This window comes from Elaeis guineensis, chromosome 7 (assembly GCF_000442705.2).
Source record: "Elaeis guineensis isolate ETL-2024a chromosome 7, EG11, whole genome shotgun sequence".
Taxonomy (NCBI): Eukaryota; Viridiplantae; Streptophyta; class Magnoliopsida; order Arecales; family Arecaceae; genus Elaeis; species Elaeis guineensis.
The window spans coordinates 18,597,976-18,624,600 of NC_025999.2; the positions used below are offsets into that span (position 1 = coordinate 18,597,976).

The following is a 26,625-nucleotide window of genomic DNA, read 5'->3' on the forward strand; positions in this document are numbered from 1 at the left end:
TAATTGATTTAGCTCCAGATTTTATTTTAGTAGGTGATGGGCTTCCACTGAAAGTCCCGATTAGGTCAAACTATTAACATGAACCTACTCAGTGATTCTAACTAATGAATGATCAGGTCTGAAGATGGCTCGATCAACCCAATCATTCATCAGATAGTACAACAGAGTCATCATATGATGAATGATAATTTTATCATTCAGAGAAATATCAGACGGATGGCGCCTGCAATGTCAATCAGAAATGATAGACCTATTATCATTCACCTTAATGAGAGGCTATGATCTAGTTATCACCATAATTATCTCATTTAAGGAATCTAATAATTTAAAAGATTTAATTAATTTAGAGAAGAGAGGAAGATATCAATCAGTAGACTAGAATCCTCCCACTGACTTCATCAAGTCATTGAATCGGATTAGGATCATGCTGATTGAAATGGCACCTAGATCAGTCACACTGATCAACCTATATAATATGGGTTAACTCGAATCACTTAGCGATCTAATCAAAATATAATTCATCAAATTGATCAAATAAGTGAGATCGATAGGAGGGTCTGCTAAGCTTGCCTTAGACACCATCGAAATAGTCAGATAAGCCGCTCTCAATTAAAAATTATTGATTGAAATGCCAAATTTATCTTAGACATCAATTGATTAATTAGTTTTGATTTGACCAACCTAATGATTTGGGTTTCACCACTGAGCCACAATCAAAGTCTATTTGGTCTAATCAAAGATATGAACTTGACCATCTACAACTATTATATTAGAAAAATCCTGATTAATCTAATTCAATATTTAGTTAGACTTAATTAACTTCTCTACATGATCAATTAATTATTTGATTCTAACCTTATGTCTAATCTAATTAAAGAAAAAGATCTGATTTGAGCTAATCCATACCTCATGTTTTATGTAATGTCATTGGATCTTAAATCACAATTCTAGATCTAATCAATCCGACATTTAATTCTTAATTAAGTTTTTTGCATCAACATGGTTTAGGTTTCGAAATAATTTTTAATATAAATTTTTTATATTAAATCATAAAATCTTTTTAGATCAAATCTAAATTTTTATGATTTTAAATCAATATAATTTTAATTAATCAAGATTAGATGTAACTAATTTCTTTATAACTTATATTATATACAATAATCCTAGAGTTTCAAGATCTAGGATTTTGCAAGAAAGTAAGTTTTTCTCCTTTCATTTTTTTCTTCATGGGACCTTACAGTAGCACCCCTACATACCATGAAGAGCACCCCGTTGAATGGAAGGAGAGGATCATGTAACCCTACTTGCTTCTATGATCGGACGGCCTGATGATTATCCAATCTAAGTACTTTGCTACTCAGATCATCTAATCTAACAAGATAAAAATCAGATCTGAAAATAAACATATTTAGATCTAATCTAAATCATAAATAATCAAATCTACTATAATAAAATTAGATCTAAAGGTATAATAAATCATATCATAATAACCATGACTCTGATACTAATTGAAGGAAATATAGGTAGTACTATGCATGCAAGTTTAAAATTTTGATGTAGCAGAAGAGTAAGATTAAATGATTTAATCTAAACTACATGCATAAAATCTAATCCAGAATATCATGCCATGATAAAAATATGAACTAAGATGTACTTCAGATCTGAACATAAAAACTTGCATCAATCTAATCAATGCTGCCATGAAACTCTAACCATTAGATCTAACATACATGATCAAGAAAGTTTAGAAACTATTACAAACTGAAGGCTCTTGAACTCTTCTGATCGAATGCTTGGAGAGGATCTCCCTCAAGTTGCTCGTAGCTACACGAAGTCATCTAGCCTCTACAAAAAATTTATGCAAAGACCGGTGCAGATCAGGATCTTTGGAAGTGCTAGCTTGCAAGGAACTCGGAGGTTGATTTCTTCCTTCTTCTTCAAAAGCTTTGGATGCTCCAAATGATGAAGAGATCTGGAGGAGAAAGAGAGGAAGAGGAGAAGGAGCTCTAAAAAAATAAAAATAGCAAAGGAAACCAATAATGGGCGTCAACAATAGGAGACCCTTTTATATAGGAAAGGTCTAGGGTTTTGATCCAAGGGATGAGGCACCCATATCTCCAGGCCAATCACAATTCTTGGCATCCAAAAATTTCTAAAAAATAGTCTTTGGTGTTAAGAGGAGATCTGATATCTTACAAGCCCAAAAAATACCTCATAGAAATTAAGAAAAAAATCATTAGGTGCCAAACAACCTTCCTTATTTAAATTTTTTTTTTATCACATTATCTCTAATTCGGATCGCATTCGAATTAGGCAGGAGATGAGATTATGACTCACCATCCATTGTCGCCCACCCTTATTGGGTCCACTCTCTTAATGCCAAAAGGCTCAAGCCAAATCCAATTTGGCATTGAGATATGGGCATGGGTTCAGGTGTGGCGCAAGAGATAAGGGATAGAGTCCTAGTTGACTGGGACTCTTCATTTCTAAATTAATTCTAAACCAAATCAAATCTAGTTAGAACCCAATGTTAGAAATAAATCTAATCAAATTAGAAGCAAAATCATCTCATTAAATTCTTAATTCAATAAGGAATTAGCTGAGTTCAAGTCCTGATCGAATCAGGATCAAATTTCTTTTGTAATCAGGCTTGATCATATCAAATCCAATCTAAATCGAACTGAATCCAATTCAATTAGACTTGATCCAAAGCTCTTTACTCAATCAAATTAAATTAATTAGTAATCTAATTACTAATTAATTCTCTATTAATGATAGAGTCCTAGTCCAATGGGACTCTTCTCCAGAGTTCCAGTCCTAGTGAGACTCCTCACCAGAGTCACAATCCAATTGGACTCTTTAGCCATCAGATCTAATCGAATATTCTAATGCATGTGATTCTATAGGTTCGAACCTAAGTCAGTAGTATAAAAATAATTTTTTATACTAATCGATGTAACCATCTAGCAATGGTGACTCGATGTCCGGATAGGTCGAAGGATGCAGAGCAACATTCTAGAATCTACTAACGTATGGTTACTATATAATTCATCCCTTTGATCCTAATGCTCAAAGTGACCTAGGATTTGACTGTCAACCCTAATATAGTCGACCACATTATATTTCAACCTTTCAAATTTATCTCATAGATTATCCTGATCAAGATTTTACTAAATTAAAATACACTGATGCATATCTCCTACTAATTCAGAAGGATCGATTCTTTCTTGACTCACACACCAACTTGATAAGTATTTGACTGCATCCAGTGTCCTTTCATCATTGAGTTAGAAACTCAGATGGTTCGGTACTAGAGTATAGTGAGTTGCTTACAAATCACCATGGTGATCTCAGTTTTGAGGGCACTTATACCCATACCCTTCATAAGCTACTCTTGACAGTAGAGTGCTCGACAAATGATCACGTCCGATACGAATGTACTCCTACATTCCATCTGTATGTTATAGCAGTGTCTCCATACTTTTTGGTTAAGAAGACAACCAACTCATATGACACACAACGACCTATACTCGATATTGCTATCATCCTATTAATAGCATATCATTTGGTCACGAATACTTTTAAGGACTTAATGATAAATCTATTTTTGTCGATAAATTATAGTCTTAAAGACTTTATTACAACACAGGAGTTCAAAATAAGATGGATAAATTTTGTAATGAAAAAGGTAAATAATTTTTATTAATGTAAATTCATACACATTTATAAGAATGAGCATAGTCATCAACAGACTGACGATTGATTTTGAGACACATTTCTCAATAATTGGCTTATAAAATAATTTGACAAGGATATTATTGGCCAATCTTACAATAAGATGCGACTAACCTCATCAAAAGGTGCAATCAATATCAAAAATATGCCAATATTCAATGTAGGTTGGTGACACTGCTCACATCGATCACTACCTCTTGGCTATTCACCATGTGAGGAATTGACAACCTTAGGTCCTTTCTACAGGCATCTGGGCAAAGGAAGTTTATCATCATCACCATTAACTACTCTATCAAATGGGTTGAGGCCAAGCCATTAGTATAAATCGCCAAGATAAAAGTCCAGGACTTTATTTAGAAGTCCATCATATGTTGCTTCAGATTGCCATATGCCATCATACTGACAATGGATGGAAATTCGACAACCCAAAGTTCAAAAAATTTTATTTGAAGCTTCACATCGACCATAGGCTCATCTCGATAAGCCACTTGTAGTCCAACAGAGAAGCAGAAGTGACTAACGGAACTATTTTGTGGGACCTAAAAGCAAGACTTAGCCAAAAAAAGGGATTTTGGGCTGAAAAGCTCTACAATATTTTTTGGGCCTACAGAACAGCACCTTGGGTATGACTGAAGGAACTCCCTTCAACCTTGCTTTTGGAGCCAAAACTATTATCCTAATTGAGATTCTCTGCTGATGACTCAAGTGGAATGCTACAATGAGTAGGATAATCCAGATCAGCTTCGGACAAGCCTCAATTTGCTAAAAGAAATAAGAGAATGAGCCTGGATCAAGATGGCCTCATATCAATAGTAGATAGCTCAATAGTACAATTGTAATATCCGGCCATTTAGGCCTTAAACCCAACCCAGAAGCCCAATGGAAAAAAAAAAAATTGAAGAAGACTCCCACAGGGAGTCTTCTTCTTTCTCCGACCGACTCCTAAATGGGGTCGGAAACCTTGCCAGGGAGGAGTCAAACTCCTCCCTCTGGTTCTATTTAAGGGGGAGACCCTTTTCCCCCCTTCTCATTAAGGAATCTGGAACAAAACAATGAGGATCGTTGGAAATCGCTCGCAGAAGCCATCATTGTGCTCGCCTCAATTTCTTGTCGGAGACATCATCGGAGCTTGAGGTAAGCTACGATTTCTCTTTCTCTCTTCTCTCTCTTCCTTCTCATGCCTGTAAGCATGATTGCCAGCAATCGGAGTCATTGGATTTTATCGGGGAAAAAGTCTCCTATTCTGCCCCTCTTTTTTCTTTGGTTTTCTGGCATCGGCGGACACCATCGACCGTCCGCCTTGGTCCCTTCGAGCCTCGGGTGGGTTACCCTCTTGCCGTCGGCCACCGTCATGCCGACTACGACTTTGATCGATCGATCAAAAAGGGGGGGACCATTCGGTCCCCTGTTTTGCCAAAGAAGGCCACGAGAAAAAGAAAAAGAAAAAAAAAAAGAAAAAAAAGAAAAAGAAAAAGAAAAAAAGAAAAAAAAAGAAGAGAGACTCTCTCTTCGATTTAAACCATTGCTTTCTTTCTCTAAAATTTCTCTCTACTTTCTCTCTCTAGAATTTTTCTCTCCTATTCTCTCTCTAACTACATCACAGACCCTAGGACAAACTTGAAATAAAAATAAGATGACCTGAAATCACTTAAAATGTCATACAGTATGTTGGATCCCAATCCGGTCCTTATTCAAAATTCATAGCATCAGTTAATTCATATTGAGTCACCTTGATATGATCTCCGATAATCTCAATCATGGTTGCACCTTCTGAAGGATACGAAGATTCTCTCTCTACTCTCCCATGATCGACTTTCTCTCCCATGATCAATTTTCTCTCTTTAAGAAGGTCTATGAATCCTGTATCGAGTCATGTTTTCATCTTCTAAGGATCTATGATCCCGAATCGATTTAGTACCTGGGGGGTTTATCTGACTGGTCATTCAGTCAATCACTTTCTATTATTATTTAATTTTTTTAAATATATAAAATAAAAATTGATCCTGATTTAATATTTTAAATAGGATTATCTGATTTATTTAAGGAAGACTAAAGATCTAAGATGATTGAGGTAAGTAGATCTTATGCTATTTATTTATTTTTAAATCTTCATAGTTTTCATGCATATGATCTTTTATTGATGAAATCATATTTTTCATAAAATAAGGATCAGCATATGTGATATAAAAAAGTATATTTTGTTATGAGCATTGATTTCATGAATATATTTTATGAAAATAGCATGATTATGAAGTATGAATTTTATTATTATTTTCTATCTATGTATATGTATGTTTTAAGAAAAAGATATAAAGATTTTAAAGGCTCTCATATAGCTATAAACGAATCTCTTCAGGAAGGTCGACATCCGGAGCTAGCATCCACATGAAATATAACCCCACCAACGGATATAAAGTTGGCACACAAAATAAAAACTCTGTCGATTAAGAAATATGACCCTATCATGGGTATAATAGTGACCTTTACACAAATATCTGAGAGTAATATTTTGAAACTTGACATGAATACATGACAAGAATGATTTATGATTCATGATTGTGAAATATACATGATTTTATGCATACATGATTGGTTTATGATTTATTTTATTATATACTCTATGAAATATTTTATTTTATATTATCTGTTATTTTCTAAATATTGCATTATCATGAAAAATTTGTGCTTTATCCGATAAGAAAGTGCAAGTTCTACTTACTGAGCTAGTGTAGCTCATATTCTTTTTATTTTTTTTTTATTTATATTGAGGAATAAGATTAGGATCGGCAAAAAGAATTCAGATTTGGAGATCTGCGATGCAAGCTTAGAAATTTTATAGATGAAGTTTAGATATATGATGATCACGAACTAATAGTAAATAATTATGATTTTGAGATATGAATTTGGATTTAATTTTAGATTTAGATGCTCTAAACCAATATTGATTTAATTATTTGATGAATAATAGAATTGAATCTTTTATTTGATGAATTGTAAATGATTATGATGGATTGGCTTTGTGTTATCGTGGGTCCCATCCCTCGGTAGTATGGCCGTGTTATATTTCGAATTTGGAGCGTGACAGAATCGTATTAGAGCTTAAGTTATGATCATTGAAGATTATGATATAAGTAATTGAGATATGATAGAATAATATCAGAGCTTAGGTTTAAGATCACTGAGATTATGAAGTGATATCAAAACTTTATGTATGATTAATAGGATGTGACAGAGTGGAGTATGATGGATAATATCAGAGCTTAAGATTATGATCATTAAGGATGTGATAGAATGATATAAAGTTTAGGTTATGATCACTAGAGAATATAACTTAAGTGATATTTGAGCTTAAGGTTATCATTATTCGAGATTGTGACTTTGGTGATATTTGAACTTGAGGCTAAGATCATAAGGAACATGATAGATATAAAAAAAAAGATTCAATAATTTGATTTCGAATCAATAGGTATTATGATGAAATTTAGGTATAAGTAGCATATAATGTCTATAATAGAATTGATGAGTTATATCTTGAATTTCAATTAGTATGATTGACCTGAGTACGAGAAGTGTTGACCCTGAAATGAAGTGAGAGGTATTGATACGTTATGTTAGATATATTTGATGACATTGGAATGCTAAATTTATATGGATAAAGGACATGATAACTTTGCTGATTTTGATGTTAATTTTTTTGCAAAGAAAGGTTGGTTTGGAAGTCTAAATGATTGTAAGGTAAATCGAAGGTTAACTCAAATTAATTCTAGACATATTGGATTCTTGAGGAGTGGTGAAGCTTATGTAATAAGTTCAAACATAGAAGGTGGATGAAGATTTAATTTTGATGTGTTATGCCTAAGAGATAGTAATGACAAAAAAATTTAAAATTTTACCCTAAGTTTTATATGAAATCTGAAAGTTGGATCTATCTTTGATTGATTTAACATACAAATATATTTTCATTTTTGATACACTTAGATAATTTGATAAGTTGAGATCAGAGTGCGCAGCAAAAGCATGGTAGTCTGAATTGATTAAAAATATTAATCTTTTAAATTAAAAGATATTATAGAATATATTAGTTGTAAATAAGGAAGGATTTTATTGATAATGAAAGGATACTATAGATCTTGATCTAATCTGATCATAGCCCGATAATTTTTGCCAATAGGTTATTTTATTGTAGATAATGTCAAGAAGAACCTTAGATATCTCAAACAATATAACTTAATTTCGAAGATGAAATTATTTGAAAGGAAGAGAATATAATATCCGGCCCATTTGGGCCTTAAACCCAACCCAGAAGCCCAACAAAAAAAAAATTGAAGAAGACTCCTGCAGGGAGTCTTCTTCTTCCTCCAATTGACTCCTAAATGGGGTCGGAAACCTTGCCGGGGAGGAGTCAAACTCCTTCCTCTGGTTCTATTTAAGGGGGAGATCCTTCTCCCCCCTTCTCATCAAGGAACTCGGAGCAAAACGACGAGGATCGTCGGAAATCACTCGCGAAAGCCATCACTGTGCTCACCTCAATTTCTCGTCGGAGACGTCACTGGAGCTCGAGGTAAGCCACGATCTCTCTTCCTTTCTTCTCTCTCTTCCTTCCTGTGCTATGAGCACGATTACCGGCAATCGGAGTTGCCAGATTTTATCAAGGAAGAAGTCCCCTATTTTGCCCCTCTCTTTTCTTTGATTTTCTGGCATCGACGGTCACCACCGACCACCGATCTTGGTCCCTTCGAGCCTCGGGTGGGTCGCTCTCTTACCGCTGGCCACCGTCGTGCCGACTACGACCTTGATCGGCTCGTCAAAAAGGGGGGGGACCGTTTGGTCCCCTGTTTTGCCAAAGAAGGCCACGGGGAAAAGAAAAAGAAAAAAAAAGAAAAAGAAAAAGAAAAGAAAAAAAAAGAAAAAAAAAGAAGAGAGACTCTCTCTGTTCTCTCTCTCTTTGATTTAAACCATTATTTTCTCTCTCTAAAATTTCTCTCTACTTTCTCTCTCTAAAATTTTTCTCTCCTACTCCTTCTCTAATTGCATCACGAACCTTAGGACAAACTTGAGATGAAAATAAGATGACCTAAAATTGTTTCAAAAGTCATGCAGTAGGTTGGATCCCAATCCGATCCTAATCTAAAATTCATAGCATCAGTTAATCCATATTGAGTCACCTTGATATGATCTCCGATAATCTCAATCATGATTGCGCCTTCTGAAAGATACGAAGATTCTCTCTTCACTCTCTCTCTACTTTCTCTCCTATGATCGACTTTCTCTCTCTAAGAAGGTCTATGAATCCTGTATCGAATCATGTTTTCATCTTCTAGGGATCTATAACCCCGAATCGATTTAGTACCTGGGGGATTTATCTGACTGATCATTCAGTCAATCACTTTCTATTATTATTTAATTTTTTTGAATATATGAAATAAAAATTGATCCTAATTTAATATTTTAAATAGGGTTATCTGATTCATTTAAAGAAGACTAAAGATCTAGGATGATTGAGGTAAGTAGATCTTACACTCTTTAGTTATTTTTAAATCTCTATAGTTTTCATGCATATGATCTTTTATTAATGAAATCATATTTTTCATAAAATAAAGATCAGTATATGTGATATGAAAAGGTATATTTTATTATGAGTATTGATTTTATGAATATATTTTATAAAAATAATATGATTATGAAGCATGAATTTCATTATTTTTTTCATCTATGTATATGTATGTTTTAAGAAAAAAATATAAAGATTTCAAAAGCTCTCAGATATCTATAAACGAATTTTTTCGGGAAGGTCGACATTTGGAGCTCGCATCCACATGAAACATGGCCCTGCCAACAGGTATAAAGTTGGCACACGAAATAAAAACTCTGTCGATTAAGAAATATGGCCCTGTCACGGGTATAATAGTGACCTTAGTATGAATATCTGGGAGCAATATTTTGAAACTTGATATAAATATATGACAAGAATGATTTATAATTCATGATTGTGAAATATACATGATTTTATGCATACATAATTGGTTTATGATTTATTTTATTATATACTCTATGAAATACTTTATTTTATATTATCTGTTATTTTCTAAATATTACATTATCATGAAAAACTTATGTTTGATCTGATAAGAAAATGCAAGTTCTACTTCCTGGGCTAGTGTAGCTCATATTCTTTTTGTTTTCTTTTTATTTGTACAGAGGAATAAGGTTAGGACCGGCAAAGAGAATTCAGATTTGCAGATCTGTGATGCAAGCTTGAAAATTTTGTAGATGAAGTTTAGATATATGATGATCATGAACTTATAGTAAATAATTATGATTTTGAGATTTGGATTTGTATTTGATTTTAGATTTAGATGCTCTGAACCAATATTGGTTTAATTATTTGATGAATAATGGAATTGAATCTTTTATTTGATGGATTTTAGATGATTATGATGGATTGACTTCGTATTATCGTGGATCCCATCCCTCGATAGCATGACTGTGTTATATTCCAAATTTTGAGGCATGACAACAATACTCAAGTTAAGCCAAAGATCTTCCAGCCTAATGATCTCGTCCTCCAAAGAGCTGAAGTGTCCAAGCCTATAAAGAAAAAAAAAATTGGCCTCAAATTGAGAAGGCCCCTATCGGGTCACGGAAGTCATCTAACTCGGAGCCTATAGAATTAGGGACCTCAATGCAACCCCTAATCCTTAGGCTTAGAATGCAGAAAGTTTGGATATGCTGTGAAAAATAGATTTTAAAATTTTAATCATGCATCAACACTTGATAATATTAGATCCGAAATCCAATCCCAAAATCACTTTGATGATTTCAATCAAATAAGAAATAAATAGTAAGCAAAGGAGCAAGAGGAATTTATATACCTTCTAGGAAAATCTGATTTAATTATTGATTCGTATGCCCTCCAATGGTGATCCACACGAGTCTCGATTTTCTTCTCTCTATTTGCTGATTTTCTTCTCAAGAAATCAGCAGCCTTTCTTCCTCTTTCTCTCTATGCCTTTCCCCTCTCTTGGTGTAGAGAATTGCTTGTATCCAACTGTTGCTCCTAGATTGATTTTGATGACTACAAAACAGTTTGAAGGGATACAAATATTTTTTATTTGAAAAAGACCTTATGCTCTACAGGGGCAAAATCGTAATTTCATCAAAACTCTGATTTGATAGCATCATCGTGTAGAACAAATGATATGTAATCTATTGGTGAAAGTTTCATGGTTTTTGGACTTATATTTTTGGAGTTATGAAGGTTTGAAGTTCATGAGTCGACTCATGAGTCAACTCATGAAACTATGAGCTGATTGGCACGCAAAGATTAGCCATGGCACGTTGGTTTTCTGGCTTGGCACGACCTGTGAGTCGACTCATGAGTCGACCCACAAGGCATGAGTCGACTCATGAGTTGACTTCTGCTGTTTTGGGCCAAGAAAATCCAGAAACCAAATCTCTGGACTTTGCAACAGAGGTCGACTCATGAGTCGACCCCTGAGGCATGAGTCGACTCATGAGTCGACTCATATGACGGGATTTGCCTGTAACGGCTAGTTTTTGGCCAGATTTGGTTGCTTTTTAATGCTGCTTTTTGTGCTCTAACGGCTCTTTTTCTGCCTAGTTTGTTTTCCCTTGTCTCTTAAGGCTATAAAAGGTTTCAAAAGGTGGAAAACAAAAAGGAGAGAGATCAAAATATCCAAGAGGCATTCAAGTGATTTGAAAAGAGAAAATCAAGAGCATTCAAGAGGGCATTTAAGTGCATTCAAGAGAAGGTTTTTCAAGCCAACTACTCAACATCATACAAGAGCTCATTTAAAAGCCTTCAAGAAGCCATCAATCAAGCTCACCAACTCCTCAAGCATTTACTTCATCTCGCATCCACTTTGAGGAAATCCAAGAGGGGCTTCTTCATTTGAGTAAAGCGTATTTATTGTTATATTCGCTCACTTAAGGAGCTATTCTTGTACTTATTTGTGCTCTAAACTGATTTTATCTTGTGAGTAATTGTTTTTGTTTTGGAGGATTTCCAAAACAAGGAAAGGTTGATCCGAACCTGAAATCGGAGTGTATTGGGTCGGCTTGTACCCGGGAAACAAGTGGACTAGCTTGGGATAGCTAGTGTCGGAGTTTCCGACGGTTGTATTCGGGTTGAATACAAAGTATAGTGGATTGGAATTCCCAAGTAGGAGCTTGGGGAGTGGATGTAGGTGCAAGGTTGGCACCGAACCACTATAAATCATTGTGTTTGTGGCATGCTTTATTGTTTCTCTTTAATTCTCCATTATATCCTTGCATTCTTGTTTTAAGTAATTAATCTCAAACTAAAGTCTCTCTCCTCATTCATCAAGCTTTTGATATATAATTTTTACAAGTAATTAGTTAAGCCTAAAATTTTTAAAACCCAATTCACCCCCCCTCTTGGGTTGCATAGCTGGGCAACACCAACCCTTGGACATCAGCTTCTTATTTATAGATCCAAAGTCTTAATTGCAGCCCAAATCCTGACTCAACAAGGAGTTATAATAGGAGCCAACAAACCCTCCAACGCCCAACACTTGGATGCCTAATTCCATGAGGTGTGAGACCTCATCCGCATAGAAAAAGGGGCAGCATGAAACTCCTTTCACACTTAGGACAAGAGGGTGTGGAGCATGTGGAAGAGTCCTTCTAGGAATGGACTCTTCCCTACTTTGGACGTCAACATAGCATGAAACCCTTTTGACGCGTGAAAGAAAAAGGGGGCGATACTAGGAGGTGTGGAAGGAGTCTTTCTAAGAATAGAACTCCTCTCTTATGAAGGCTAGAGAGTGTTTAAAATAAAAGAAAGTTAGTTAGGTGCCAATAACTTGACCCAAACTAGTCCTAATCTAATTAGGAATCTAAATAGATGGGGATTCATAGGTTTAATCATGTGCTAGCATGCTTGACCTAAATCCATTAGGATTTCTACTAAATTTTTATTGAATTAGAACTTCTCAAGCCTAATGAAAAGTTCAAGATCAATTTTCTTTTGTGTGTGATCCATTAGATTCTACATATAGCCAACAGTAGACCCGAACTTGAGTCAACCTAATCTGATTAGGTCCTAGACTAAATTAGTCCGTGCATTAAAATTAATTAGAACTCTTCTAATTAAATTACTGAATTAAATTTTTTAATTCATAAGAACCTACAAGTTAAGATTGATATCTAGCAATGTGTCATAACTATCCGGAAGATGTGAAATTTGGTGGAATATCAAAACACCCTTCTATGACGAGTTACCATGCAATTCAATCCTTTGATCACACAACATCTCAGATAGATTATGGGCATGAAATCATGACAAGCCCAAATATCTATCCATATATATCTCGATATAATGATGATGACTCAATTGATGAACTATTAGAAACTCTTTCTAATATTCATCCTGCTTTGGCCAAGAGACTCACAAAGTCATTATCCTTTGAGATCACATAGAATATTCTCTCCTCTTATAAGGAGTGATCAATTTTTTATTGACCACTTATAACTTCCATGCACACTTCACCGTACCCAAAGTATCCCACGCATGTCTTAAAGAGTCTTGCTAGGGTATGAACCAAAGTACAGATCCATATGCATAAGGTACCATGGTGATCTCAGGTCTAAAGATCACTTGCACCACTCCCACTAGAGAACCATCTTTGATATACTGGTAAAGCTCCATCAGATGTTCTTCTTTTGCGTCAGTTCAATAAACTCATTTTTCTAATGAGCACCTACATCCTTATATTAGTGTCCCTATACAAGTGATGGTGAGATCAACCACCCTCTCCATCGAGCATACAAAAGACGTGACTGGGGCTATAATGATTTTAGATCTCACTGACATAATCTCATCATGGCCCTAAAATCATTGTCCTAATCTATGAGGTTCGTTATAATTTTAATTAAGTCATAGTGAAATAAAAGATACAGCATATGATGAAATAAAATAACTAATATTATTAATATTTAATAAATATTATGTACATGAGTTTGGAGATATTATAAAAAAGTTTCATCACATATCCATACAATTGGCTTACAGGATACTATTCTTTCAGTCTCTCATTTGCACTAAAGCCAATTGTCTCTTAGCTTCGATGTTTGTCAAGTAATTTTGCAAGATGATTTATAAGGGTACATGTATCCTCCATAACGCAAGCTACTAATGACATATTAGATCATAAATGCATAACCAAATGGTTGACTTCTTAGTATATTATATAGGCTGATTTCTCAAAATAAACAGTTCTAGTAACATAACTCTTCCAGCTATACCACATTACTTATTTTCTTATTTTTACATATTTTATGTTTAGTCCACGTACTTTCTGAGGTGGTTTAGGTTACATTTTCTTGAAAAGTAAAACTAGTTCCAAGCTTTTCTAAAAACTGAAAAACCAAAATTTGTTTGGTGGTGGAGAAATGGCAGCAGCGATGGTGGCGGGGGGAGGCCAGTGGCCTGCGGGGGGCAGTCGAGGTGGTGGCACCAATGGTGATAGCAGCACTAGTGCTGGCCATTGAGTGGTTATGGTTTTCAAAAAACTTTGGAAACCAGACCTTTTTAGTTCCCACAAATTCTAAAAACTGAGAAAGGGTTTTCAGAAAACTGAAAACAGAAACTCGGTTGCTGCAAACACCACTTCTGCCTCAGATTTGATGTTTTTGGAAAAAGAAAAAGAAAAAGCTGGAAACTAGAAGTGATGCAAAAGAGAGCCTTTGCATGTACTGGGGTTTTCTGTGACAAAGGGTTCAGTTCTGACTTCTTTTATTCCCCTAATACTTCCAGAAATTATATGACCAAGGTGCAAGGAGATTTTGGATTCATAATACTGGTCCACTTGGACGCTTACCTCAGAACACAGCCATTTTTGGTAAAGATCTATCAAACCATGATGCTAAGCTTTTCAATTTACATGTTCTCTGTGCAAATTTGTAGGGTGAATTTATAGATACAAATATTGGTTGCATTGATAACTTCTCCATAAAATAGAGCCTCATTGCAAATTTTTCTTAATACGGTACATAACTACCCCATTTGTGATTCATATCTTCATATACGTTACCGGTAAACCAAGTTGATTTTTAAGTTTTAACCTGATTTAAGGTCGCCATGCTTGGCATAATACTAGCATAGAAGGAAATGAGCTATTTCTTTAATCATAAATAAATGTAGGGTGATCTTCAAATCTAAATTCCCACCATCTCAAGTTAGGTGGAAAAAGATATGATTCTATCAACATTTTCTTTTATCGCTTAAGAGAATTCTGTCCAAAGTAACCAACATCGATGTGAGGACATCAAATACTATATCTCATTGCTGGAGTAAAAGTTTTGATACAAGAAATTTCTGCCACAGTGATTCATGATCTTACACTTGAGATTTACATGACAAAGAAGTGCCTACAACATGATACATCACCTTACAAAGGAATGGAACGACTTCAAATGCAAAAAAATATAAAATGAGCTCAAGACCGAAAGGAATCCTACAATAACTTAGGCATAACTCTCTCCCTATCACTTTGAGTGGATGCTAAACGCTTTAGCTCTGACTGATGTTCATCATTTGAAATGTGCAGCCGAAGGCGGAGATTTGTCAAGTGTGCTTCTTGCTTCCAAGTGAGGGCTCTAGATTGCTTCCAAGTGTTCATCATCGAGGTAAGGCGGTAGGCATGTAATTCTAAGGGATGAAACTTCCCTTTCTGCTCATCTTTCTTAGCAGAATATGATTTTCTGATTGCATGACGATATGCATCAGCATTGTTCAAAAGGCTATCCATATCTTGAGTTGGACAAGCTATCGGATTGCAGTATGGCCTATAAGGACCAGCGCAAGGACTGCAGCTACCAACAGAGGATGAAACACTTTGAGCATCATTGAGTTCTGTATGATTCAAGGAACCATGGGTGAGTAACTTAACAGGTGATGAGCAGATGCGTTGCCTTTTCCTCTGACCTTTCTCAAAACCAGAGTGATCCTTATGTGGAACTTGCCTAATTACTTGATGGTTTTTCACCTCTTGAGAAGGTTGAGATACAGGAGAGTTGACCTCTTCTTCTTCCACAGATCTTATGCCATCCTGAAATCTAGCAGCATCCTGCCATCAAGTAATTAGAAGATCAGCAATAACAAAAGACCGACTAATAGAAAAAGCTTTTTAGACAGCGCCGCAGACAGAAATCATTTTGACATGCAAGAAAGAAGATCTCTAGAGGACTTGAATCAATAGAAAATAGAACCCACTAGTCCCCATTCTTACAGTAATATTAACACAAAAATAATTGATGTAAAGCTATTAAATAACAGAAGATGTAGTAGTTATGTAAAAGAAAAAGACAAATCGCTTACCTCCTGAATTATAACCCAATGGTTGTCTTTCCAAGCTTGCCGCACCCTAATTTCAGATTTATGAGCTATGATATGCTTAGAGGATCCAAGAATTTTAACAAAATAACAGTCCCCAGCAGCTGCACTCAAGACCTGCACCAGCTTCCATGAGTGGTTCTCTAGTGCTTCAACAATGTCACCAGGAGACCAATACATCATACAATCCACTGATGGAGGCAATGGCCTGATGACCTTTCTTGGCACCCTTTCAGTGACTGTAGCCATGGCCCGTTGATGACTATCATACTTGACACTATAAGTGTGCCCATTCCCAGAGATGATCTCAGCCGGCCGCCAGGAGCCACACTTGCTCAATATCTCCACCTTAGTCCCTTTCTTCAGTCTCATGACCGCCATGTCGATATCAAGAACCAAGGCCCAGACCCTGATTCAGAAGAGATGAAAGCTTATTCCTTGGCAGAACAAAAAAGTTGATTGTATGATCGCAGCAGGTGTAAAACTAAGCTAGAATCTTAATTCAAGAAAAGCTTAAGACTGAGACATTGAAGTACGAAATCAAGAAAAGCTTTTCCTTTTTCTCTTGAGGGGACGAAATCAAGAAAAGCTTAAAACAAAGAATTTAAATCGAGCAACTAAGAGAATGAAGCAGAAGTCTGACAGAATTTTAATAACTGAGCGAACGGCTGACCTAATTGAATTGGAAATTGATCCAATGAAACGTTTGATACCAAGAAACACGTATGAGGGCTTCAAGTTTTACATGTAATCGAGCATTATCGAATAGACTGGAAGATAAAACTCTGAAAAGTGGTATAAAGAAAAGATGATTTGCCAAACTTACAATCGCATAAAATTCTACAATGGCATTGACAAGAAGGAGATAAAATCTCTAGATATAACCAGGAAATCAAAAACATCAGCCATGAATTACCAATGCTGTCAACAAACTCATGGATGGGATTCCAAGATTGAACAAGAACGCATTGAATTAAACAGGACAGCAACTCAATCATAATTCATGAGGGAAAAAATTCACTAACCTCTTGATGCAGCAATCAAAGAGAGATTGATCGCAGGGGAAGAACAAAGTGATCTTTTCCTCTCCTTTTGTCGATCTTTTTGTTTCGCCTAGCCTTCTCGGTGGGGGTGGAGGACGGCAATCGGCAAGTATATATAATTTTACCGGAACTCCGCGTTTCCCAGTCCTGGACGAAATAGGAATAAGACCTTTAATCTAAGCCGTCTGATCTGTTGTATCTGCAATAATTAGGGCTATATATATATATTCAGCGATCGGACTAAAAGATGGTTATACTGTGGCATTTGTCAGATAAAACTGGGTTCCTTAATCTACATCCGCCGGTGTGTGGACGCGCACCCGCGCGCCGTCTGTTCCAACGGTCAAATGGGATGGGTTTGGGGGCTTAAGAATTTGGCACCCAGAAAGAATGAGAGAAATTAAGGCCGGACCCATGGATTTTGCTATTTAGTGCTTTGGCCTGGCTGATAATATTAAAAAGGACTTTTTTTTTTTTTTTGTTTGAATACCCTTCTAAATTTTGAAATTATATGAATATCCTACTAAAATTAATATTTGCACAAATGCCCCTGAGATAACAGTTCTTCAAATGCTGTTAATGAAAACCCTTTTTATTTAAACTAAAAGTTAATTAGAATCCTTAAATTATGTTTTTGCCCTTGAAGTAATTACTAGGTCTTGTTGGAAACCCGACTTGTTCATCGTCCTTGCGATTCTTCTTCTGTGATAGTTTGTTTCCATATCCCTGAAACAAGACTATTTTCTTATCACCGGAGAAAAACAACCATATTTCTCCAATCTTCCCCGATTAGATTCTACATTTTTGGTGGTCATTCTCCATCTCTTCTGGCCCTTTCTTCAGCAGTTATTCTCCAAGTCTTTATCATTGCTGATACCATCCTTTCATCATAGATCTCCTTGCTGCTACCTTCCATTAGTTGGAGATCTACTTGCCGCTTCTTTCCTTTGTCGAAGATCGAGTTTCTACTTCCAAATAGTAGAGGGCTTCATCGCTTGCTTTATCTATCCACCTAATATTTGCTTGCTTCTAAAAAAAATGAAGTTCCAGCAAAACCTTGTTATGTTTCTATGAAGCTAGCATTGATGTCAGAGATCACTTCATAGTCGGAGAACTTTCCTTGCTGCTGGAGCTCTCCTTACCATCGAAGTTCGAGCCCTTGTCATTGCATCTCTTATCTTCATGATCTAATCCATGGTGTGCATGTGCATGCATAGTGTGTGTATGTACACGTGTGCAACCACGTGTGCATGCACACGCAAAGTCCTAACAGTGATATAGGATGGGATTTGCATTGCTAAGTAATATTAAAAATCAAAGTCCTTAGATGTGTGGGGAAGCACTATTTGGATGTCAATTCTCTTTTGTAGCTCTTTTGTTTTTCTTGGTAGCTGCAAAATTGTTCTATCCTACACTGCATGCACTACGTGGCTGTGCATGCCACCAGTCATAGCCCCTCATTCTTGTGGATCTTATTCATCCAGCACTCATTAGTGGCTATGACTATCAACCTACATGGATATGTGGTGCATACCATGTAGCATATAATTTCTCCAAACCAAGGTATGGATTTAAATCCGGTACTAACTTTGTACTAGTCAAAGTATGTGGAAGAAAATGACCCATGTGTTTAGTTTTGACATGATAAGTTGGCTTTGCATCATAATTGATGAAAATAGACATCAAGTGGTTGATGTAATGGAAGACTTACAAAGCTCAAAACCATATCATAGTTAACTAGAATAATATCGAAAGAAATTATCGCAAAATTCTTGCTAAAATTGATGTATTAGTCAACATAATTAAACTTAGTCAAAAAGTTTGATACAGGCTGGGTGAAAAACACTATCCCATAGTCCTAATATATATATATAAAAAAAAATAATAATAACAGTAGTCAAAGCATAGGCTACATAAATTCAATCCCCAATTAAATCTCCACATAAGGTCATCTTGTAAATTTATGTACTAATCATATTCCATGTGCTTAGATCATATAATTCATAAAAAATTCTAAAATTACATCCCATCAACACCAAATTAATATATTATCATCACTTTCATATCCAATCTAATTACATCTATTTAGTTCCAACCATTTTTCTCCTCTAATGTGTGTGTGTACACATTTTGATCACATGATTAACACCAAATATAAGCTGCTTAAAAGTATTAGTTTACCAAGTTGTAGAAGTACTTTGGTAAATGCACCAATTGACTCGGGATTAAATCTCGTTTTTTCTTGGATTTATGGGCCTAGTTGCATTAGGGGAGGGCACCTAGCATTATGTATCCCATTGTGTTAACATTGGTATAGAATACCAATACGTCCACATGGGATAAGTATGCACATGTAGATATTTAAATTAATTAATTAATTAATTATTGAGAATCCTAGTCATATCCTAAGTAGATTATATTGACTCAAGCTTATCCTAAGTAGAGGTTGAGGATTCCAAATAACTCCCAACTACAGAGATCGTGTGAGAGTGGGATTGTAATATATGCCTCTATAAATAGATGGTATATATCAGTCATATATCATACCATATGTATAACTTAATTATACACACACACATTATTCTCCCTGTTATACTTTCTCTCTTTCTCCAAAGCAACCACCCAAAAGAGGCTTGGGCATCTAAGGCATAGACACCATAAGAGAACTCTATAAGTCCTCTTTGTAGATTTGGAGTGTGTTCAATGGAGGCACAAGGAGTGCATTCAACGAAGATACAAAGCTGTGGTTCTTGGAGTGCAAGTCAAGAGAGTCATCAAACAAGTCTAAATACAATCACTTCTGCTTGTTTTGGGATCAAAATTGCTCAAAATATACATTCTAACCCGAGTTTATATAGTAGTATCAGAGCTTACATGACTTTGTTTGCACCCTTTTCATGGCTCTCCGACTTAAGATTACAATAAGCATGCTAGACCGCCCAAACCGAACCATATTGCATGATATGTTCAGTCCTTGTTAGAATATGTTTTTATTGTTATTTTATTGATCCAATTAAATGGATTTGTTCCTCATATGGTAATCTACATGCCTACAAAATTTCATGCTCATCCGTTGAGCCATTTGAGAGAAATTTCAAACACAAATTTTGATTTTGTGTATGAACCTGTGATAAACTAGAGAATTTAGACCCAATTTTGATGTATATAATGTTTGTTTCACACTATGATACTAGTATCATATGAAACTATGTTCTTTAATCTTTCCAACACCATATTATATGTATGATTTGGCTTAGTATTTTAAGAGATATAGGCTCCCAAAATTAGTTTTGCAGAATGAATTTTTTCTGCAAATTGGGCTGCTAGAGGAAGAAGATGAACAATGTACGGCACTGTTCATCACACTCGCACAGCATATGGTGGCTGCATCACCACCTAGGAACATGATGTCGGATCAGATATCCAAAAATGCCGATTGACTCCTTGTGTTGCAATAAGCCAAAAGGTGGTGGTTGTGTCACCGCCAACCATCGTCATGATAGCTTGTATAATACATGTGTGGGTAGCTGTGACTATGGATCACTGAGAGTCAGTTTGAGTGGTCAGACCATCCCCATGTACGCAAGTGGCACGTGGGGGCATGAGGTGGGCCCATTGGGCCTAAGTTTTTGGACTCTATGCTCCTAAAATTATGGCCCAAAACTTTATGTGATTAGTTCTAGGTTTTGGATTTTATCACAATTAATTTCTAATCTAGTTTTAATAATTATAATTAATTATATATTAATTATAAAAAATTCATGAAAAATATTTTAAGGATTCCTGTGATTAGGATTATTCTGTGCTTATTTGAGCATATTAGAATATCCTTAAATAGTCTCTTATACTTAAATTGCATGGATATTAATTTGGTAAACTTATAAATTGGTGCTATAATATAATTGTTTATCAATTATTCATCTTATGTGTTTTAATTAAAATTAGCATCATTAGGGCTCTTTTGTGGGGCCACATCATATGATGTTTGAGATCTGTGGATTTGTTCCACAAGAACAATTAGATCAAAGTGTGAGATTATGGACGATGGATGATGATTTTGAAGTCTAGCAATCTGTTGATCCCAAATTATATTGACTTAACACTTTGATTTTATTGTTATTTATTAGAACATATATATTGAATGTAGTGATATAGCCACTAGTTCTGTCGCTGCTAATCTTGTGAAAACTGAGAGATTGGATAGTACTAATTATGCCACTTGAGAGATACATGTCCAATACCATCTTCAGACGGAGAAGGTATGGGATAGTTTGCATACTACCATGCTTCCACCACAAGGGGATGATTTTTCCCTTGCACCTCAAAAGGCCTATGACAAGTGGCTCAAGAGGGACCGTCATGCTCGCTTTGTGATGCTTGTTAGCATGCGGAGTGACCTCATGGGTCAGTTCGAGTCCTGCAAAACTACAAAAAAAATTGTAAAAAAAGTTGAAAGTTACATTCGGATAGACATCCACGACAAAGCTCCATGCTTTGCAACTAAAATTTTAGTAGTATGTCAAGGATTTGAAGCATAGCATGACTCAGCATCTTAGGGAGATGGATTCTCTCATTCGATATCTTCAGACTATAGGTGTCACCCTCATTGATGAGCAACAAGTGTTGGGGGTGATTAGGTCCTTGTCGGACCCTGAGTGGACCCAAATGAAGCTTCTTGTGATGCATAGTGAGAATGTCAAGACTTTTAAGAATATCTCACGTCACTTGGAGCTGGAGGAGAGTGAGATGAGTCACACAGTAGCTTATGTGGCTCAGGTTGAGAAGTATGAGAGCTTTAAGTTTAGACAAAGAAAGTAAAGATCTAAGGCTAAAGGCCCTGCACCCAAGAAAGGACAGAGCAAGAAAGTCAAGAGGGGCTCACGTGGAAAGATGGATATATTCAAACTTAAGTGCTACAGCTGTTAGAGAAAAGGATACTTCGCTTGAGATTGTCCTGAGCTGAAGAAGGTAACCACCTTTCCTAACTCTCCTTATGTTTTGGTGTGCTCACATGCATTAGTTGCATACTTATATCCCAAGTGGATTGTTGATACAAGAGCAATGTGGCACATGAGTGCCGATAGGGAGGAATTCATGGATTACTGCTTGGTGCCTATGGGGATACAATATATCACATTAGGGAATGGCACTAATGAAGATGTCCTTGGAGTTGGATCGTACCAGCTCAAGATAAAAAATGATAGAGACCTATTCTTGTAAGACGTTTTGTATGCTCCAGAAATCTAATGTAATCTACTTTTAATAGTAGTATTATTTGGGCTAGGATATTCTTTCCATTTTAGCAGTAGTGGTATAAATATTTATGATCAGGATATGTTCTTAGGATCTGGTTTATTTGATGATAGATTCTTTAAACTACGTTTGGATGTTTATAATCTGAATCCTCCCTTTCCTTTAAATTCTTCATCTTCTTCTATTGATGATTGTGATGTGTGGTATAAGAGATTGGGCCATATAGGCCAACATAGGATAGTCAGGCTAGCTAGAGAAGGTTTGTTGGGACCTCTAAATAAAGTAAAATTTACTGTGTGAGCCTTGCTTAACCAGCAAAGCCAAGAAAAAGCCTTTTGGTAAGGCTATTTGGTAATCTCATCCGTTGGCGTAAGTGCACTCCACCATATGCGGTCTGATAAATGTGAGCGCACATCATGGTGCAACTTATTTCCTCATGTTTATAGATGATTACTCATATTTCGGTTATGTGTATTTGATCCCCCACAAGTCAGAAATATTAGATTGCTTCAGATGCTTCATGACAGAGGTGGAAAATCAGATGGAGAGAAAACTTAAAACCCTCCAAAGTGATAGGGGCCGTGAGTATCTCTCTGATCAGTTTAGAGATCTGTGTGAGGAAAAGGGTATAGTCTAACACCTAATTATTTCAGATACTCCACAACAGAATGGTGCTATGGAACGTCGGAATCAAACTTTATTGAAAATTATTAGGTCCATGATTGTGCGGGCAAATCTTTCAATTAGTTTTTGGAGAGGTGCACTGTTAACTGCTGTCTATATTGTTAATCGACTTTCAAGTAAGTCTCTACCCTTTACTCTCTTTGAGTTGTAGATTGGTAGAAGTCCAAATCTAGATCACTTGCATCCTTCAGGATCAGCTGGATATGTTCACAGCTCCTCCCACAAGTATGGTAAACTTGGACCAAGGGCTAGCAAGAAGGTGTTCATTAGGTACCTTGAGGTTTCCAAAAGATACATCATGTATGATGAACATCCTAATGGGAGAATGACTAAGATAGAGTCTCAGGATGTAGAGTTTCTTCAGCATGAGTTTTTAAGAATTTATGAGATTGATAAGGACTTCCAATTGTATGAGTCACAAGAAGAAGCATCTTAGATTAGTGGGAGTATCTCTGAGGACAATGAGAGCGCACTGCTCAATAGGAGCGAACCTTTAGACACTATTTCAGAGGCTCAAGCAGTTCGACAGAGCCAACAAGAGAATGTTCCTTAATGTCATTTCAATGAAGTTGAGGGAAGAGCTCTCATGTGTGCTGTGTCGGATGTAGATGAGCCAGCTTCTTATGAAGAAGCACTTACCTCATCTGATTTAGATCAGTGGTTGGCTGCAATGAAGGAAGAGATGGATTCCATGATTAAGAATGAGATGTGGAAGCTTGTCAATCTTCTACCTAAGTGAAAAGTGATTAGCAATTAGTGGGTCTTGAATTTCAAGCACAAGGCGGATGGGTCAATTAACAAGTTCAAAGCTCGATTAGTCGTGAAGAGCTATATCCAAAAGGAGGGTATAGACTACATGGAGACTTTCTCTCTCATAGTGAAGTTTGACTCCAATGTATAATTCTAATCATTGTAGCTTTCAGATTTTGAGTTGTATCAGATGGATGTCAAGACTGCATTCCTCAATGGAGGACTAGGCGAAGAAATCTATAAGGATCAATCCGTTGGCTTTGTTGCTGAAGGGCAAGAGTGCAAAGTGTGCCACCTTAAGCAATCTATTTATGGTCTCAAGCAATCATCTAGACAATGGTACCTAAGATTTCATGAAGCCGTTACCTCCATAGGTATGTCCATGATGGAGGAAAACTATTGTGTGTACATCAAGAAGACTAAGAAAAGATTTTTGATCCTATCCTTATATGTAAATGACATCTTATTGGCTAGAAATAACTTGAAAATCATCAACACCATTAAGGAATGGCTATCCTCTGTCTTTGAGATGAAGGATTTAGGAGAAGCGAGTTATGTGCTCGGGGTTAAAATCTTGAGAGATCTCTCAAAGCTCTTAAGTATGTCTCAAGAGACTTATGTGAATAAAGTTCTTAAGTACTTCCGTATACATAACTCAAAGCCTATTAATACTCCAGTTGATAAGGATTGTACCTTAGGTCTTAGTCAATACCCAAAGACAGAAGAAGAAGAAAAATTAATGAAAAAGAAGTCATATGCTAGTACTGTTGGGAGCCTGATGTACCTTGATTATTATCAGGCTTGGATCAGCCACTCATGCGGTTGATCGCCTTGACACTTAAGTGGTGCACAGGATGAGATAGCCTACATCTGAACTTATGTTGTCGGCATAAGTGCCTTGATACATGAGGGATATTCAAGAAGGTTATTATCGTCTTAGTGAGTCTAAGATGAGACTTCTTAAGAAGTCAACTATGGATTTATCTCAATCCATAGTAAGCTTGTTAGAAGTCGGATGTGGGTACTCATGAGTTGAGTAGCTTAGATTAGTACTTTGGTGGTAACTAGACCAACATCCGTATGGTGTTTATGAGTGTGACATCTAATTAGTGGGAGCTCCACCATAACATGTACATCATACAGTATGATTCATATTCAATTGCCATAGGGGAGTGGCATGATAGTTCCCTCTTTATCACTATGTGAGATCCTTTTACCTTATGCCTTTGGATCTAGAGTTATTTTATGAAGTTGAGGTTCGATTTTACTACTTTAGCATGACATCCAATTGGCCAACATGAGCAACTATACGGACCATGTCTAAAAAATGGTTGGACCAAAAGATGGATTACTTTAGATTTTAGGGAAGATAATTTAGTCACATCATGCAAGTTTTGTATCTCATAGTCTAGACAATTATCCTGTGTGTGATAATCATGAGCGCAAGAGCTTGGAATGATGGTCAAATACTATTCAAAGTTATTCTTGAGGGTTTGGAAAGATTTGATTAATGTGACATAAATTATCTGAGGCATAGATGATATTGCCCTCAATTTCTTTGCAGCAAGTACTATGTCAGTCTTGATGGTTGCTTGATATAATATGACCATTCTTTATTATCAAGGTCACACACCTTAATGCCCTATATGAGGAGATGAGTTTTGTGTGCATATGGGAGATGCATTATCCCATGTATCCTAGTGAAAGATTGTTAACGCTGGTATAGAATACCAATACATCCACATGGGATAAGTGTGCACATGTGGATATTAGAATTAATTAATTAATTAATTATTGAGAATCCTAGTCATATCCTAAGTGGATTATATTGACTCAGTCTTATCCTAAGTGGAGGTTGAGGATTCTAGATAACTCTCAACTACTGAGATTATGTGAGAGTGGGATTGTAGTACATGCCTTTATAAATAGATGGTGTATGTCAGTCATATATCATACCATACATATAATTTAACTACACACATGTTATTCTCCCTGTTATACTTTCTAAGGTATGGACACCATAAGAGAACTCTAGTAGCTCTCTTTCTGGATTTGGAGTGCATTCAATGAAGGCACAAGGCTGCGGTCCTTGGAGTGCAAGTCAAGAGGGTTGTCAAACAAGTCCAAATACAATCGCTTCCACTTGTTTTGGGATCAAAAACACTTAAGGTATATATTCTAATCCAAGTTCTTACACATTGTCTATATGCCTCTTCTACCAACAACAACGACAATAATAATAATAACGAACAACAACAAAAAGAAAACACCCCACAAGGCCTTCTATATGGTTTAAGCTATAGCAAATGCTTCAATCTATTAGTTTTTGTTACTGTCTCTCCTTTTTTTTTTATTACAAAGAGGGTTATAAACCTCTTGAGCTTTATTTAGAGAAGGTATTTACAATATTTACAAAGTAGTATCACCTCATACATTAGATGGGGACTGCACAATATATACAGTATTCACTAGTCGAGCAAAAGACTGTGTCCCTTATAAATGAGCCAAAAAACTGGTGAAGAAGAGAGCCAAACTTCAGCAAATAAACAAGAAGAACCACGAAGAGTTCAGCTAGAAAATAATCAAATTTCATCTTCAAGGGAATGAGCATTGGCATGAGATGAAAAGCTCAAGGGCCCTCTACTCCATTAATTTAATGTGCTTGAGCAAATCGCTTATAATAGACTAGATTCCCTCACCAAAAGAAGATTGCCCTAGGGCATTTAGGGTCATTGATTGCTTTGCCATTGCTGAAGCTTAATATCCAAGTTGTGAATTGCAGGG

General features: G+C 36.1%; 1 protein-coding gene and 1 pseudogene across 1 annotated transcript; one reads left to right on the plus strand and one right to left on the minus strand.

Annotated features, from left to right (window-relative positions):
* Positions 1-26,625, plus strand: part of LOC140859293 (GDSL esterase/lipase At1g54790-like) — a 213,625-nt pseudogene that overhangs the window by 74,603 nt on the left and 112,397 nt on the right.
* LOC105037337 (uncharacterized) lies at positions 15,037-17,300 on the minus strand. Its single transcript, XM_073261287.1, has 3 exons — positions 17,137-17,300; positions 16,097-16,520; positions 15,037-15,845 (listed from the first exon to the last, which is right to left on the minus strand). Exons 2-3 carry the CDS (start codon positions 16,490-16,492, stop codon positions 15,234-15,236), a joined length of 1,008 nt encoding a protein of 335 aa, XP_073117388.1. The 5' UTR covers positions 16,493-16,520; positions 17,137-17,300; the 3' UTR covers positions 15,037-15,233.

Bases quoted from the DNA above. Each gene is read 5' to 3' on its own strand.
- LOC105037337 (XM_073261287.1), bottom strand. From the start codon at position 16,492: ATGGCGGTCATGAGACTGAAGAAAGGGACTAAGGTGGAGATATTGAGC. The intron at 15,846-16,096 runs GTAAGCGATTTG...ACTTGATGGCAG, and splicing joins ATTGGGTTATAATTCAGGAG to GATGCTGCTAGATTTCAGGA.